An 18675-nucleotide genomic window follows, 5' to 3' on the forward strand; every position below is an offset into this window, starting at 1 on the left:
CACATTGCTGATTTTATTAAACATCAACTTGAGGAAAAACTCCAGTGGTGAGAACTGCCCTTGACTCTGAATGAGCCAGGAGCTGCAGCACAATGTCCCAGGTGTCTCTGTGGCAAGCAAAAAGAGCAAAGCACAACCACCATGCTCTTTGGAGAGTGACCCAGGGCCCCGCTGGGCACTCCTCATTCCTGCAAACCAAAAGATGGCACAAACCAGGTCCTGTCACCAGCATAACTATGAAAAGGAACTGGCAGGCTTCTACCCCCTTTGATCTCAGTCAAGAGTTATGGAACAGCTAGGGCTGGAAGGGACTTTAAAGATCACCTATAGTTTAGGTAATTTGTCTCTCCAAAGCGTAGTCCAGGGAAGAAGAACATTCAGTTTGGTTTCAGCATCATGTAGAAACGCAACCTTGCTTCCCCTTTCAAGGCATTTTTTCCTTTAAGATGTCTCCAGCAGAGGATGCTGTTGGAGCACAGGATGCCAGGATTCAGTCCTTGACAGAGCTGCTGGAAGCCAACTCACTTGTGTCTGTATTTTGATAACAGCAGAGAATCAACAAGTGAATTTAGACTAGACCACAGCATAACACATTGACTACAGACAATCCCATCAGAAAAATAAGGATCATTTTCTTTCTTCCAGTAAGCAAGGCAGAATCATGTGAATTTCCAAGTCAGAATGAGGGCAACAGACAAGCTTGCCTAAGTCAGTAATAATTCCTTCCAGCAATTAAAGCAAAGCTATAAACAAAAGCTTATAAAAGCAACAAAACCAATTATGGCACTGAGGCTCAAGGGGATGGAGGTGGCATATGGAGTGCTGAGCACTGTTTACATTAGAGAAGAGCAATCAGACACAATAAATAATAAACATTATTTGGATGTCCTTATTGGCATTATAGTACTGCAGGAATAAAAGGAATACTTACAAAAAAAAGACTCACTCAGCTTGTTAAAGAGTCTTTCCAAGAGTACTTCACACAGCTTTGGGTCAATGATGTTTTCCAATTTGCTTCTGTGCAGTATACCTAAATTGATCAAAGGAATACACTTCTACTATATAATTACTGGAACCCTGTGCTGTTGAATCTGGCAAGATGAAAAAAATTAACATAGATATCTTATCCAGATACATATGGGGAATTTTTAAACTTGCTCCAAAGCTTTGTATCACCAATCTCCAGTTTATTTTGTGATGGAGTAGATAACCAACCATCTGTTTTAATGTGGCAATTCCAATATTTCATAGAATTTCTTAGCATTACTCCCCCACAATTTTATTTTTTTTTCCCAGGATCTCAGGTTTTGCAAGATTTTTACGTGGGTAAGTAAACCTAAACTCAGGACACAAGGACAAGTATACTTAAATTTTACTTTAATATACAATTGCATTACAGCAGTAGCATCTGGCACACAGCACTCAGCCTGTAGTGCTGTAAATGGAACAATGATGACTTCTTTAGGGAGGGGGAAAAAACGATGCCATCAAGTTAACAAGCATTTTTCAGAATTTTCATTTGCATTTTTAACCCCTTTGAGACCAGTTAAATCATACACTTCCAATGGAAGTACCTCGCACATAAAAACAGCCAAAAGGCTTGTTAGTCTCGTGGGGTTAATCAAGTTAGTTAGGTCTCATGTGCCCTGAAGAGACCCTAGTAAGACTGGTGAACACTGGCCCCTCTGCCATGAATTCTCATTGTACTGCTGCCTGCAGCATCTGCTGTCTCATTCTGGGATCACAGAAGAACCGGAGTTTGCGGGGCAAGAGCTTCACCTCCACAGGCATGGCTTCATACTCCTCATTATCAATGCCAAAGCATCCCTCAGTGCCCTGTGTGCAGATAACAGTTAAACATCAAACATTATTTTGGCAAGGCTGTAATGCTGATTTTACTAAGAAAATACAGTTGCATACTTAGCACACTCTCAACCACAATAATCCCCTGCCTCTCCCTTCCAGCCCATTTCCTCTCCACAATACAGGGAGACCTATCCTTCAAAGCAGAGAATGTATTAAGAATCTGGTGCATCAGGTGTTACCTCACTTAGTTACTAATTAGTGATAATTAAACACTAGGAAGGTCTAATGACCCACATTGTTTACACTGAAGGATTCTTTGCTATTGGAACTACAATTATGTGCACTTAGATCTTGGGTCTGCCAGTGGTGACATAAACTAATCTGCAGAAATGCCTGTTAAGTAACTTCCATTAAATCCATGTTACAAACCCCTTTCAGCATTGTTTTACTATATTGATCTGAAACATGAGATGCAAAGTAATTTACTAGCCAGGAATTAGTCAGAAGTAGAATTTTCTCAAGCGTTTAATGCTGATAAAGTCACCATGTGATTAAAAGCATTCATCAAAATGGCAGGCTGACTTTACCTAAAAACAACTTCAGTGACTGCTCTGCATGCCCTTGACTCACGGGAGGGCTGTGCTATGTGGGTATTCAAACCAACTCCAAGGGAGCTGGGACACCAGAGCAGCACAGACTAGAGGAACTGGTACAAGTTCTGGCAGTCAGAGGTACAGCAAAGCAACCCATCTCCAAAAACATGAGCTGGTGAGACTCATCTGGGCTGCTTCCAGTTCCTTCACTGGAGCTGGGCCATGGAGCTGAACACTGCTCTGTACCATGCACCCATGTTCTGAAGATCTTAGCAGCAGCTGCAGTATGAACAGCTGATTTTATACCAACCCTTACTTATGGCCCAGCTGTACTTAGCCCAGCACTGCAGAGTATTCTTTCAGAATCACAAATCTGCCATGATCTGAATTCAGTGGAAGTATTAGAATGCTGGTAAATCATGACATCATAATTCATGATTTTTACTTGGTAGCAACAGATTTTTTTGCCTTTCAACACATTCCTTCTTCCTTAACATGGAATTATTTTGCCAAATGATAGATCACTTGAAGACAGAAATTATCTGTAAGATTGATTTCATGTCCTTGTAAAAACAAGAAACTGTCCTCCCAGGGCTGCAATAACAGCTCAGAGGCAGAAAAAGACACATCTAAATTACACAGTCAGACACAGCTTTGTCTTTTTTCTCAGTTTCATCATTTCAAAGTTTTGAGGCATTTCCTTGTACCAATCTCAGCTCCTCTGCCCTGTCTTACCCTTTTTTGTCTCTAATATTTATCTTCTTCTCTACAGCACAATGCCTTCTAGGGCAAAATGTACACATATTCAATGCTAAAGAGAAGATCCATATATCACAGCATATCACAGAAAGGGTCTGTTGGAATCAACAGTGGATCATCTGGTCCAGCCTCCCTGTTCAAGCAGGGTCATCCCAGAGCACATTGCACAGGATTGTGTCCAGATGATTCGTATCTCCAGTGAGGGAGACTCCATAACCTCTCTGTGCAGTCTGTTCCAGTGCCTGGTTATCTGCACAGTAATTTTTCCTCAGGTTCAAGTGGAACTTCCCGTTTGTATGCAATACACTCAAGTAAGAGACCCTTTAACCACCATGACTGTCTTCATAAAAGATCTGCCATTATTTCCCAGCAGAACAAAGCTCCCCCTTCAGGTTTACAGACCACTTGGGGAGCTGCAGTGCATCTGTCCTGGCAAGGGACTCATGGGCTGTTCTGTGGAACTGAGTGTCTCACTTGCACTGTAATCAATCTCCCAGATTTAGAGTAGGAATTTCTTGAAGTGCAGCATCAACAGGTACAAGAAACAAAGTGAAAGAGTGATTCAGCTCTCTCAGCTTCTCACCTCTGGAAGTTTTAAGATGCATCTGCTGGCTTGGATGTGCTGACTCCCTTCAGGGCACATGTGTGGATCACGCATCTTTTGACTTCTGTCCAAACCAAAAGAGAGGTAAGGTAAGGACATGCTTCTTTCAGAAACAGCCTTCTTCAGGGATGACATCTTGTTGTGGTAAATCACTATGCATTTGGTAAACTTAGAGGAGTTACAGATATAGATATGTATTTGTGGGTTTAACTGTGAAAAACTACAAGAGTCCTTCCCTCTTCTGCTGCAGTCAATGCATATCAGAATGCACTGACAGCCTCCAAACAGCTTCTGCTCTGAGGCTCACTGAATGTATTTGAACATTGAACATGGTTTTGTGCTCTTCACTTCCATGCTGAACTGTGCACTTCCTGCAGTGACTACCATCTCCTGATATCTCATGCACCTAACCTTCCCAGCAACCTAAACAACCTAAGCCAAAAAAGACAGAATTATAGTTACTATGAACCATTAAATTACTATCTAAAAACAAAAAAATACCCCATATTTTTCATATCAACACCAATCAGCATGACATTTCTGATCAGCTGCTTGTGTTATCACTCATGATAAAAACCCCCATCATTTCATCCATTCCAAATAACATATCCAGTTTTGACAGCTTCTCTCTTCTGGGGCCTGTGAGATTCTTATTTATGTACTCAACTTAGATAAGTGCTGCTTTCCTTCCTACTTCTGGTGATGTCAAAAGGGAGCACATGGAATGCAGTTTCCTGTCTTGGAAAGCTGGTGCTGCAAGTGCCACGTGGTCTTTTTCAAGGTTTAGGCTGCTGTCCTGTCACTGGCTCAGCTGTTAGAGAACAGTGAGTTGTGATTCCTTTTCCCCACAAGTGCTGAGCAGACTGAGCACAAGCTCTGGGCTGTCCTGACCTTCCTCTGGCCTCCTGACTGAGCACACACATAACCTGACTGACCACCAGCAAAGGGTACACTGCACCCTAGGCAGCAGCCTCTGTTTGGGCTCCTCTCCTGACAGACAGCAACACACTAATAGCAAAGAGAACTGCACAGAATTACAGTGTTAATACATCACAACTCTCAAGCATGGCAGAATTATCACAGATATTTCTCTAACAGGCAATGCCAGCTGTCCCCAAATTTCCATCTCTAGAGTGATATGAAAGAAGGGTACATTTAAATATTGCCTAGGAAAAGAACATACAAAAGCATGCCAGAATCTCCCTGTACACCAAGTCTTCTATGCCCTGAGGAAAGCAGCAACTCTAAAGTCACAGAAAATCCCAGAGAAAGAATATGAGAAGAGAGGGTTGAAACAGGAGATGAAAATCAAAGACAAATCAAGAAAAGCTAAGGAAAGGGCAGGGAAGGACAGAAGCAATATTAGCTATGGAAAGTTTGGTTTTAATCAAATATGTATACACTGAAAGATTGATGAGTGACTGTGAGGGAATGAAACATCCTCCAGCAATATAAATTATAAATCTTTGATGGCATGCAATACAGTCAGTTTATACAGTGCTGTACAAACAAGCAGCAACATTCCCCACTTAAATTTTAACCTGCTTGGAATTTATCATACAAGGTCCTAGATACTAAATACATACAAGGCATACTCTGGTGAGTGAGCAGATATTTTTGATCAATGAAGGCACATAAGCCTTCATTGTGGAGTCAAGGTAAACTCAAAAGAGCCAGGACATAGAATTAAAGATCAATCAAAGGAGAACACTGGTAGAAGCAAGTAAGACACAACTGCACTTGTAGTGATTGCCCCTCTAGTGGTCGAGCATAAAAAAAAAATCATAATTCATTTCCCTTAGATTCTGCTCCTCACTCTAGACCAGACAGCAATGTGAAATAGGAACAAGACCAGAAGTCTAACAGCAAGCTTCCATTGACTGTTGCAATCTACTCTATGCTGAACCACAAAAATACAGGCAGAGAGAGAACCACAACACTTACTGCATGTAACACACAACTGGACCCTCATTTTCATATCCAGAAGCTGCCAATGTGAAACAATTCAGAGTAAGATCTCTAACAAAAAACCCAGCTTTCTGCACTGTAAATGATAACTGTACTTGTTCCCTGGAGTTACAGTGCTCCATACTTTCACATACAGAATCTAAACTGGCTACCAGGAGGTGAATAACTAACGCCACACTTTCCATGACTGCTCTCCTTCCCTGCAGCACTCCTTAGTAAGCACTCCATTGTAAACAACTCTTCTTCCCCCACCTTGTATAAACATCAGCTCTGTGGCTGCTGTGGATGCTCTTGTTCACACAAATCTGATCCACAGCCAGAGGGCACTTTTATACACCTGGGATGACCTCCTCCTTTCTGTGAAATCCAGCAGCAGCTGCCCTCCAGCACAAGGATGCACCCCCACACCTCCTCAGACACACATACACTCCCTGAGCCTCCATGGTAGTTTCCTGCTGGATGTGTGGTTTTCTCTGTGTGACCCATCAGTTCTCATCAGTCAGCTTATATCAGTGCCCTCTCCAATATAAAAACCCCTTGATTTCTGCACCAGTAACGTATTTCCCCTAAAAACTTTTTTCAACCCCCCCAAATTCTGGTATTTAAACTATGTACTAAAAAAGAAGAAAAAAGAAAGAGCTGTTTCACACATTTCCAAAGACAAACCCTGTTGGTGTTAGGCAATGGGGGGCCTCTGATAATGGGCTTAACTCAAATCCAGTTGGCAAAGGCACAGTGGGACCTCTGAACACCCTGATTCTGCCTTGAAAAAACAGTGCACCTTTCTCCTGCTGGTACTCCCCTATGTACAACTAACCATCCCCTCCCACTGCTCCCCCACCCCCCACACTCCTCTTTGTCTTTTTTTGTTACCTGCAGGCTTTTTTGGCAGTATTTAATCAAAAGAGCTTGTTTCTCTGAACTTTGCTTGAACAGCTCAAAGCTTTCAGTACTGCCTCTAATTAGCTCTCAACAGTAGGGCAATGGTAATGCTCCTCAGAGGCTTTTTCTGCACGACACTGTAAGTGCAGTCAAGAAAATGTGCCACACTACTGCAGGAAGGAGGTCCAGTCAGCACAGGAGCTATTATTTACAATGGGAATACACTTGAATATGCCTCCCTCAAGTCACACAAGCTCATCTACATTTTTCTGCTAGCAAAGTGTTTGAGAACCCAGAATAGCATCTCCTTTATGAGACCAGATTCTTCTTGCTTCTAAAAGGAAAACTGCCTCCTCCTTTCCCTCTGTAGCATTCAAAGCAAACAAATCAGCCCCAATCAACCACGGTCTACATGATCATGCAATTTAAAAGCAGCTGCAGGTGGTAACCTGACTTACAGTGTATGCATAGGTCAGAAGATTCTGTTCCCACTGAGGCTCCTGGGATGGCCTGAGTTACCATTAGTATCATAAACAATATCTTGCAGGAACTATTAGGGTGATGAGAAGCAGGTAAAACTGCACTGAAATCCACCCATTGATTTCACTAGAGGGAGCTCGAAGACTGAGAAAACAGGAAGTAAAAAGGTAATATGGAGAGGAGCTCCCTTGGATTTAGCAGGAAAATCTGTTGCTGGTAAAACCTGCACTGAACACGCAACATATCTGTGAGTGGGACTGTAAGAAGGAGCTGGAAAAGTTCTGATTTGTGTCTTGTGAGAACATGAGGAATAAGCACACCACAAGACAACATCTCAAGCACAAATGAAGCAGTAACACTCACTTTCTCCACATGCTGCTTTTTCATAGCTGCAGCCTTCTTATTCTACATACAAGCAGGACATTTGCTTAAAGTCCGCATTTAAATTCACATCTTCCAAAGTTCTTCCAGCTCAGACTTAATTTCTCACAAGAGCTACTGAGGCAGGGAAGCTCTTTTTTTCAAAGAGGGCCTGTCTAATCACAGTTCAAGAATTCCCAGGTACTAGTAGTACAAACATACCAGCTCTGTGACCCACCTCTCAATCCATGGAGCAGCTAGGGCTAAGAGATTCTGGGCTAAGTCTGCATAGTTGCCTACAAAACTCAGTAATATCCAAGCAGTAGTGACTTACAGCAACAGGGGAACAGACAAAAGATTTAGCAAACTCAGAATCTAGGAAGAACTCCAGGTTCTGAATACCAACACTCCAGGTTCTGGAGTTCTGCCTTGTTTACAGAAACAGAAGATGAGTAAGAATTTTAAAGAACCAAAGTGTTAGTCCCTGTGAAACAGTACTGACTGGTGTGCTTTGCAGTCCTCTGCTTCTGAATTTTGCAGCACAGCATGAGAGAAAACCAGCCCACTTTTCAGAGATCCTGTCCCCTTTCTGCAGCCCTTCCATACTCACCCTCTGTGAACAAACTGCCCTTTGCTGACACTCTCTGCTTCAATGCAAATGTCCATGAAGTCCTCAGTGCGCTGTACAAAAAAGGATTCAGAAATCAAGCAGTTAACATTTGAAAATGCCACACCCATGATACTGCAATATGTTCACACAATGGCCAGTCCTTTGTCCTGCAAAAGGAGGCAGAAGATATATTTCTACATTTTATGCTTTATTCAAATGGTAACTTGAGATTTGAATTAGAAATTACAGACAGTATTTTCCCATTAATGAATATTCAATATATACCACAAGAAGCAAAATAATGAGTCACAGGTTTGGCTTCTTGTTACATTTAAAGACAATAGCAAATCTCTTAGGTTCACTTATTTAATTTCTACTCAATGGGTCTTTCATGAATTTAAGCAATCGTACAATGATACAACATTTGGCCACCAAACACCACAGTAAGGGAATTTTAAACAATATGAATTGGAAATCAAAGTGTCCTTGATAACAATCCTTGAAACTCCTTATTTAGCTTCTTTCCTATTTACAGCCTGCCCTTAAAATGAGTATACAGTACAGCTTTTTCCAGGAAAGCAACTTTGATTAAGATGCAAATTTTTTTTTTCCTTTATTTTAACATTTCTGTCCTGGCAAAAGTCCTAGTGCAGATGCAATCAAAATGACAAAAGTAAAAATAAATGCATCTATTAGTGTAACTTGGTTTATTTCTTTGCTGTTCTGAAGAGGCACTGCCTGAGCTGCACCTGTATGGCTTCATCAGCTTCTCTTCAATGGGGCAGCCTCTGCATGAATCTGAGGTGAGACACAGAGACAGGAGTGGCTGGCAGCAGTCAGCAGATATGGCCTGGCATTGATTCCAGAGACCTGTTCAGCTTTGAGGCATACAGGGACAGTGGTTTCAACTTTAGGGACCTTAACAAAATGATAAGGGATCCACACTTGTCGAAAAAGAGATGCAGCATCAAGATAATTCCAACTCTAGAAACAGGAAAGTACAACTGGTCTAACATGAACTTGTCCATTTTTCTAGACAATGCAACAGACCTGAGAACCCTACATCAGTTCCTTCTTTTCAAAACCAATATTAAAGTGCATCTTGAAGGCCTAAGGGAGACAAACAAAAATCCCAGAAAGAGCATAAGGGCTAGTTTGTAGCAATCAGATACTTTTTCTGTTCTTGGGAGGTCTGTTTTTACTTTACATCACTGGCTCCAATCCAGTTCAACAACTAAAACTCTTGCGTTCAAGCGCCACCTTGAAACCACTAAAAAAAATACCCAAATACTAGTCTCTGTCTAGCTTCTACCATTACTAGAACACTGACAGTCCAAATCATAAACCACAATGAGAAAGAAACTAAAGCTTATGTGGGTATGTTCTCAGGAGAAACCAGGAGAACATATATTGTCCTGTTTGGGCTTCTTTTGGTCTGATCCTACAAGGTAACATACCAGTATAACTCACATTTTCATGTTCTTAAAGACCCTAAATTCTAAGTAAGTAAGTTCAGCACCTCCTGTTAAGCTGGGTATAATGGCAAGGGTTTCCTGCGGCCTTGAGGAGGAAATGAAGGGAAGCTCACGAGTATAGGATCATTGTGTTAGCATTTTCCTGTAAAATTAAAGACTGACATCTATCCAAATAGTTTTCACAGCAGTAAAATTGCACCAAAACACAGGCATAAGCCAAAGACAGGCTCTAAACCAGTGAATGAATAGCATGAACATCCTAAGAAGGTTATGACAGAAACAGTTCCTTTGCTGCCTTGCTTCTATTCTTTCAACCACTTGCACTTTCTTTCCTTCAAATCAATGTAGCCCCTGTCCTTTCCCTGGTACCAATTATTTTTAACTCCACTCTGCAAGTATGAAAAACGAGAGAAAAATCAAAAGCCCCAGCCAGACACTCAGGCTCAGCCTCCTTCTAGCAGCAGCTGAAGAAGAGAATCACTCTCACATAGGTGAAGAGGGAAAGGAATGCTTCTTGGTGCTTTGTTTACTCACGGGCAATCCTAAAAATTTCTCTCTGGCTACTGAAACCTTGCACCAATTCTTTGTGATCTCACTGCATCCCAGTTTTACACTGGTCTTCAGTGCTTTTACACTGGCTCTGAAACTCGTGCATTCCTGGATTCAGTCATGGACCTATTCTTGCATGAGGTAGTAAATGTTGTTTAAATAGACCCAAGAATGGGAGTTTAGCAAGACAGGAAAACTCTGTGGGCAGGCAGCACCTGGAAGCCAATTATTTTATAGTCTTACTGTTAGATCAAGCTGTCTGTTCTGAGTTGCAATGGAAAGCTCAATGGTGGACAGCTTCACCTCTTCCCAGTCCTCTGGGGCTACCTCCTGGGAGACTTCTGCATATCAGAGAGAGAAGGTATCAATCATTAAGTGGAATTTAATTACACAGATCCCTATGAAGCAGATGCCAGACACAAAAATTAATCTGAGCCATTTTGGCCACTAGTTTTGTTTCTCTAAAATGTCAAAATCTTAAAAAAGTAAAAGGGAGCTTGGGAGTACTGAAGATAAGAAAAAATACCATCAGCATTTATACACAGCATAAAAGACAAGCATAGAACATCACAGCCCTGTGAGTCCTTATGTCCAGGGATTAACAGATCTCCTGGGCTGGTGACAGGAACATTTAGAAAACCCATGAAATATTAGTGCCAAAAAAACAGGAATCCAATGTTCAGGAGGCTGTGGTAACACATTTTCTACAGGAGGCAGCTCCACAGTTCAGTTGTCATCCCCAAGTCACTTGGTTCATGCTCCTGCATGAATCACCTCTGCTAGCTAAGGAGGAACGAGGTCTTTGCACCAGACTGTGCAAAATACCCACTGTCCTTCCTCCTGTGGCCTGCCATGTGCACTGCCCAGAACCCAGGCCAAACCAAGAGAGGCTCAGAGAACACAAAGTTTATGGTACAGGAAGAATTTGACATAATAAGAGAAATTTAGGGCTTCTGCATGGCCCAAATTTTACTGTTCTATTTAGAGTAACATTTGTTGCTCTGTGTCAGGAACTCTCCCACCCTGGAAAACAAGGGCTGCTCCTCTCTTTCCAGCCCACTAAGAAGCCATTCTGCTGGAAGAAGATTTCAAGAAGCTCACCCAGAAGTGCCAAGTATCCTCTATGGATGCCTCCATTGCAATGGCAACTGTGAGTCCAGGGAATGCCCTGGGCTCTTTACAAATGAGTATTTGTTTATGAGACCACAAACACTGGCAGGATGACTCCGTTCCATTTTTGACAGATGCCACTAGAACAGTCTTGATAAAAATCACAGTTTAAATAAATAAAAAAAAAGAAACAAACAAAGAAGTAACAGTAATAAAAAAGACAGCAGTAAAGTAGACAAGCCCTCCACACAACACATCCCTGGATCTGTTAGAGGAGTAGAGCATGCACGTGAGTTTATGCCAGAACACACCCAGCCCACCTTTTGGACGTGACCAGTACGAAAGAAGTCGTCTGTAAAGCCTCACATGAAAAGGAAGTCTGGATGATTCCTCCTCTGGCTCTTCTGGAGGTCTCTCAGTTGGACCCAGGTATATGAGAGCAGCTTGATGTTTCTGAGGCCACTCCTTGTATTTGCATGGAAAGAAACAACAGAAGATAAAAGAACATTTTGTTTAGGGCATTACCTGTTTATTCTGTTTAGTCCTGTAGCCCATCTATTGTGTACTCACACGTAGTCCTGCAGAGCTACGTGTGAGTACGTGCAGTCCTCCCCCACTGCCTTTATGGCTCTCCAGTCTCCAGGTTCATTGGTGAGATAACATTTCTGCAGTTTCAAAAAGATTACCCACAGTTCCCAAATCCACTAATCTAATCCTTCCCTGCACAGAAGTGAGGGTGTTTTCCCCTCCATGAACAGGGGGTGATGGGGATGTTTCCTTTGCTGCTGATGTGTGGCAGGGTGACCCAGCTGCTTCTGGCTGGAGGGAACAACCCAAACCAGACAGGTCAACAGTGATGTCTGAAAGCACAGTTGGTTTCAGCATGGCACAAAGGCAACCTCAAAGAGCAACTGCTCAGTGGGATCCAGTGCAAACAGACAAAGACTACAGTGCTGTGTGCAGCCAAGGGGCACTAAAACCTGACAGGCCTTTGTTCTCCAGCAACTCAAACAATCCAGATCTGACCTGATAGGCAGGTGCTTCCAAACAGTAACACAACAGCTCTTAAGGCAAGTCATGTGAGCTCTATAAAGCAGCTTAAAAAAAGAAAAATAAAAAGAAAAGTACTAACACATTATTCTTGGTGATATTTCAGATTCCAGTACCAGGGCTACAGAAGAACCTTAGCTTTTGAAATATCTCTGCTGACAAAGTTTATTTCCTGTCATTGTTTTGAAAATAATTTCTGAAATGCTCCAAGCACAGGACTTAGGGAAAGAATAACTGAATTGTTTTTTAAATCTATATACTAAAACAACACAGCCAAGAGCCCACATTAACTCAATACAATTATTTTTCAATGTACAAAACTTCAGAAGTCGTTTTGGATCAATCATATAGCATAGGTTGTTAAATTAATTCACCTCACACCTCTGAGAGCAAGGAAAGACTCCATTCTCATACTTACATAATAAGCAGGACAGAGGTTGTATCAGTAGGGCAGTACACAAACAATAAATATTAATGATTAAATGGGAAAGCAGCTGTGATAATTTTTTGTATATTTTCTATATACATAATTATTAAATATAATTTATTGTGTATTTTAGAAGAGATGATAATACTCATAACAATGCCCCTACCAATATCAAAGTTGATGTTTCCCGTTACACTTTTTTTCAGCTACAGATCATCCTGTTTCAAAAGACGCCCACAGTAAAAACAGAAAATATGAAGTGTGGAGCAGCAACCACAAGCCAGGAAGAGATTAAACTCAACAGGCTGGAGCCACTTCTTGTAGAAATTAACAAAATGCTAACATAAGAGGCACATAAAGCAATGAATACCACAATTAGGTGAGATCAGCTAGAAAGTTGCCTATCTAAATGGCTAAAGTGGGCACTTCTCTTTAACCTTCAGTGGGTTAAACAGATCTTTTTAATGTACAATTAATAGCTCACCAGAGAAGTCCACTATCACCACCCCCAGTTCAGCCTAAGGACTCAAAGGAAATGAGAAAGGAGGTAGCCAGAAATTAAGAAGTTTTCTACCTTGAATGCCAGCACACAGAAGCATAACCTCAAATTTTCTGGGGATTGGTGGGGGGAGGGGGAAACCCATCCAACTTTCCTGTATACATTACTTTTAAGTTCCCCTTTACAGGAGTTTCCTATAAAGGAAGCATTGTCACTCTCACAGCCAGCATGGCTAGACTGCACTATTTCATCTACTGTACCAGCTCCTGGGTATTTTCACTGACTTTCATGAGGTTCCTTATATGTTCAGAGAACAGGAAAACCACGTGAATGAAAATGCCTTACCTTTCATGCAGGTCAAATTTTAATCTTCCCAGGATCAGTTTTAAGTAACAGAAAAGTTTAAGGTGAGATAAAAGCTATTCATCTTCATGTTCGTTTTACTACACAAGGAAGCCTGATAATCAATGTGCAAGAGCAGTCTAATTATAGATCCTTCTGCTAGATGAATAAATCAGAGTAAAATGTTATTACAAAGACTGTTGAGAAAAGGTGGCTGAGCACTTTAGCACTTCACCATTGCTGCTCACCAGTTTCACAGGGGGTTATTGGCTTCCCCTGGTGATCTTGCAGCAAAAAAATGTAAATTTTTTTTAAAAAAGTATTTCTTTTCCCCTTCCTCTCTTCAAAAGTAAGTCTATCAATTGGTAGGCTTTTTAACAAGTTGAGTTTTAGTCCCATTTTATGTTGTTACCAGAACCCTTCACGAAAGCTTGAGGATAGATTATACAAAGCAAAGTCAGCCTGTTCATTTCCCAACCAAACATATTCCCTCACAATTTCCAAAAACATCCTCACAATTAATGTTTACCTTAAATGTACTGAAAAAATGAGCTGCTTTGGTTTTCAGAGGTCCAAGGTACCAGTACCTGAAAAAAGAACAGAAATAGAACTTCTAAGATATCCAGGGGTCAATACTGGGAAAGGGAGAAATCTTGCATGAAGTCAGAGCACACAGACTTGCTTGCCACTGAGTTAGTGCTCCCTGACAATCTTTAGCTTCTTGATACTGTGAGATACTTTCTACACATCAGCAGCCTAGCAGTGACATCCCTGTCCTGAGCTACACATCACCAAACTGCAGTGTATAATCTTCACTATGGGCAGCCAAACATCTCACTATCAGAATTTTACTTTGTTCTGTGAGACAACTGGGGATGATTTAAAGGGCTGTTGTCTAACAGCTGGTGGTGTGCATCTCCACAATATGTAATACAGCGTATTTCCAAAGGTCAGAGAAAACAAACAAAAAACCAAAAGCTTCAGTGACAAAAGAACCAGCAAACACTCATTAGTCCCAAAGGATTCTCACATTAAAATCAGGGTTTTACAAAACAGAAATCCTGCCAGCCACACAGCACTGTATAGAATCTAAAGATCTGACTGTATTTAGGCAGGCTTGGCACACATTTTGATCACCATCTTTCTCCAAAGAGGGTCAACAAAGCATATTAAACACCACCAGCTCAAGAGTACTGTGGATCTAAGGATCTCATTAACCATTAAGGCATGCAACTGTGCCACCACATTAAATGCCCTCAAACCATTAAACTGTCTGTAAAATAGTAACATAAAAGAGCACCAGGTCTCCAGCAGCACAGTCCTTAGCAGAGGGATAGTCAGACACACTTCTGGAACTGTGTCTTATGGCTTAACTCCCTTTGACTTCTTTTCAGTTTAAGATCAGCAGCACTAGAACACACCAGATGTTTTTAGTCCAATAACCCATCTCTCACAGGGAGCAGAAGTGGATGAAGTGGAAAGTATAAAAAGAGGACAAGCACACGAGGATTTTGTTCCAAGCAGACTCTGAGGGGCTGTTTATTTGTTGCTGAAGTGCTTTCCAAGCTGGACATGCTTCTCTGCATTCAAAAACATTTATGGAAGGAGGCAAGGCTTGAGGATGTTCATGTGTCTCACATACCAAAGGTGTTGTCATGCCTTCAGCACTGAGCCCAAAGGACTCTTACAAAAGGGAAGTGCTGCAGGGAAAGATGTGAAGGCTGACACCAGAAGAAAACCAGGGCATGGGCAGGAAGGCCAGTAGGAGTGCTGAGCAGAGAGAAATGCACTTCCTTGAACTGGGGGCTGCAATTAGCAGGAGAGCCTGCAGCACAGCCAAGTCAGCACCTACACAGCCTACTAAGAATGTCCCTGGCTTCCCAGGGACAAACAACCTGACCATTTACTGTATCTCCCCCATCCCACATCACCTCTCAAACCTACTCAAAGATTTGCCAGACAGACTCCATAGGTCTGCTACTTCTTCCTTCCTGACAATGACAGCTCATTCACAGAGCACATGGTATTTCCTTACAGCTGCATTTCCTCCATAATAGTTTGGGGAGTGAGCTGCTTTGGCTCTGCTGCTCCTTCAGCAGATAATGCCTGTCATTTGATACACAGACAGTGACATGTTAAATGTCCATTTGGAGAAAGCTCAGTAATTATGAGTTTAGCATTCAGAGAACAGTCATCAGATGGCACAGTCCATGCCATTTCTGGCAGGAACCTGAAGGGAATTTATACTGCATCTTGTCCCTTGTTGGAATAGAGTTTCAGAGTACGCATGCAGCTTTTCATTGGCAGATGATGAAAAACAATGGCCAATTACTTTACTTAGACTTTATTCAGATTGTAACAGGGGCACCCTGTTACTTTTCCTTCAGTAAAGTTCCAGAAGCAGATACCACAAAGCATACCACAAAGTATTTTTTTAAATACTTAAAAGAACAGGTCAGCAGTGAGTAAGTATTTATTTCAAATTACAAGAATTCTGATACATCTTACACTCCTGTGTGTAATGCAAGACATAGCAAGAGTGGGTGCCTCTGCCTGTCAGATGCCTACACTCAAAAAAAAAAAGACTTACTTGAGAGAGGGGGGTGTGTCTTTTTAGGCAACAGATGCTAAAAAGGGTACAGTTTCAAAAAACAGCATTTTCTTACTTGCTAACTTTAACTCCTGCATCTCTGTAAGATCCCCATCTTAAACCAGACACTGCAAACACAGGCTGCTCCTTTTCTCCCTGTAAAGAAAAACAGACATTACAAAATTGCTTTATCTTACCTTGTTTCCAACGTTATTGTCTGGAGTTACAGAAATAGCATCTCTACATAAAAACTTATGTTAAATTTCTATACAGCTATTTAACAGAAGAGGTATGAAAAAGAGCTAGCAACAATATAGCTTAGCAGAATCTGAGCACTGTACATTCCATCTGCTCCAGGAAGGAATATAAGAGGTGAAGTTTGGAACAGATAGCCTGAGTTTGACTGCACATCCAGCAATGGCCATTTCATTTTGTGGATTTGACTGTTAGCCAATAGCAAGGAGCTCTGCACATCAACACAGCACTCGCTGCAGAAATATCCATTCCACAACTGAACAGAAAAATAAAATTCAGAAACCATAAGAGGTATAGTCAAAGGTTTTCCCATTTTGTATTTTTCAGTTTGTCAAAGAAAGCTATTAACTTCACAATACACGAGTGCATCAAATCAGCAGTCACTGCTATCTCTCACCACTGCTACAGAAATATCACTGTGCTAAGTTTTGTATTCATCAATACTCTCTGAGTCTCAAAGGAAGGTGATGTTGAGGCATTCTAGTGTTTTCTTCTGTTTAGACTGTCTGATGCCACAGCACATGGTGGAGAAATCACTGCCAGCAGAACTGCTGATATCATAAACCAAAATTTGTAACAGCAATACACAAAGGAAAACCAGTCCATGTAACCATAAAAACATGAGAACAGGAAAGTTTTAGGAACGTTTGGCTCCAAATAAGTAGATGCTTTCACCTTGATCTGCAACACATCAAGTGGAACTGTCTCTCCTTTCAAAATGGCCAATGTAGCATTAGTAATATGTCTGCAAAACAAACAGAAAAAAAAGCAAAGAAAACAGGAAGAAAGGAAATGAATAAGCTTTAAAATTACCTTTTTTTTTTTTTTCCCAGCAAATTCCACTAAGAGTCCAGGTGGGACTTTTTTTCAGCAAAAGTAAAAACCCCAGGGAATTGTGCTGCACTTAATTGAGATCAGAAAGCAAAATGGGTGGCTGCAACACATGACAAAACCTAGCAAACAGCAAAATACACAAAAAGCAAAAGGAAATTATCAGCCTAAGCCTTTGGCTAACCTGGCAGGTCAGAGGCCAACTGTATTACATCCTGTTTCAGATACTTAACATGCTAAGGGCCTAAATCATGGTCTTATTTAAGTGGTAGCAGTTATTAGAGCCTGGGAGAGAATGGGACAGCATGACTACTTTCAACTTAGGTGTCTGAGATTTAACTGCTTTAGTATGTGCTAATTTATTCTGAAGTTTTTAATCAATGTAAATCTACCTATCAGCAGTGCTCATATCGTTTAGGTCTCCATTAAGTTGTGGACAGTAGCCAGGGCACTTTGTCATTTCAAGCTGTAAAGATTTTGTAACCAAAGTGTCCGAGTCCACTAAATAATCTATGTTCAAACCTTGAAGCATACACTTGATTGAAACCCCTTCCTTGTTTTCAAACTTGAGTAATAATTAGTTTCCACACTGCATGCATTTCCATTGTCTCAGCTGGACAAGGGAAAAAAATGCAGTTTTCAGATCCAGTCCATGATTCATGTGAGCCAGTGGGAGAAACTGCCCCTGGTTTCATCAGGACTGTAATACTGAGACAGATAAGGAAGCTGTTAATTCCACAGCCCATCTTCTCTCCCAGCTCTTATCTTTCTCTAAGACCTTTACTCTTCCTACACTCCAAAGTAAGAGAGTGCTGAAGGAACCAAAACCCAAATATTTCTTCAAAAAACATCACTTCTACACTTCTTAATTCAGGTTCTGTTACTGGTGTGGGTTGTTAAGCAGCCTATTGACCAAATTACCCTTCAGCTTCGCTGGTGTGCAGCAGTCCTACCTGCACAGTTCATTACCTTGAGACAAGAAGATCATCCATTTCATCAGCTTCTTTAGAACCCAAACAAAAATTATTATTTTAATCTTAGCTGCTGATTACAGCCTTGTTCACCTTTCTCAGCTTCAAAGCACTCTTGTAGTTTTAATGAAGGATGTTATGCCAGTTGACTCATGGGTTTTATGTATGATGGATACCAGCAAGGGTTCCACAAAGAACAATGTTAATGAGTTACTGGGAGAGTGACAGTGAAAAGATTTCAGGATCAAGAAGAAATGAGAGGAGAGGAAGCAAAAAATTGAAAAGAAATGAAGTGTGGGGAAAACAAAGATTTTTTGACTCCCTTTTATCTTTATAAGAGAACAAAGCAATCCTGCAACAAACTGAACTGCAGGCAACAGATACCACCAGACTGGATCATGTCCAGGATGCTGAAGATAAGAATTGGGTTGTTGGATTACTGCCACCATCAGTCCCACCACAGGGAAAAGTCAGTTCTGCCCTGCAAAAGTTAGTAATGGGATACAACCTTCCC

General features: G+C 41.3%; 1 protein-coding gene across 3 annotated transcripts in view; it reads right to left on the minus strand.

Annotated features, from left to right (window-relative positions):
• Positions 1–1360: 1360 nt before the first annotated feature.
• Positions 1361–18675, minus strand: part of AGK (acylglycerol kinase) — a 35510-nt gene continuing 18195 nt past the window's right edge. For all 3 annotated transcript variants that reach the window (XM_015627462.2, XM_033514248.1, XM_033514249.1), the window contains 8 exons: positions 17035–17104; positions 16181–16260; positions 14044–14101; positions 11517–11661; positions 10330–10427; positions 8063–8133; positions 3742–3826; positions 1361–1836 (listed from right to left, as the gene is read on the minus strand). In XM_015627462.2, the coding sequence (XP_015482948.1) occupies positions 1699–1836; positions 3742–3826; positions 8063–8133; positions 10330–10427; positions 11517–11661; positions 14044–14101; positions 16181–16260; positions 17035–17104 (745 nt within the window). In that variant the 3' untranslated portion in view covers positions 1361–1698. The remainder of the gene's footprint in view (positions 1837–3741; positions 3827–8062; positions 8134–10329; positions 10428–11516; positions 11662–14043; positions 14102–16180; positions 16261–17034; positions 17105–18675) is intronic.

The sequence above is a fragment of the Parus major genome, chromosome 1A, assembly GCF_001522545.3.
Source record: "Parus major isolate Abel chromosome 1A, Parus_major1.1, whole genome shotgun sequence".
Taxonomy (NCBI): Eukaryota; Metazoa; Chordata; class Aves; order Passeriformes; family Paridae; genus Parus; species Parus major.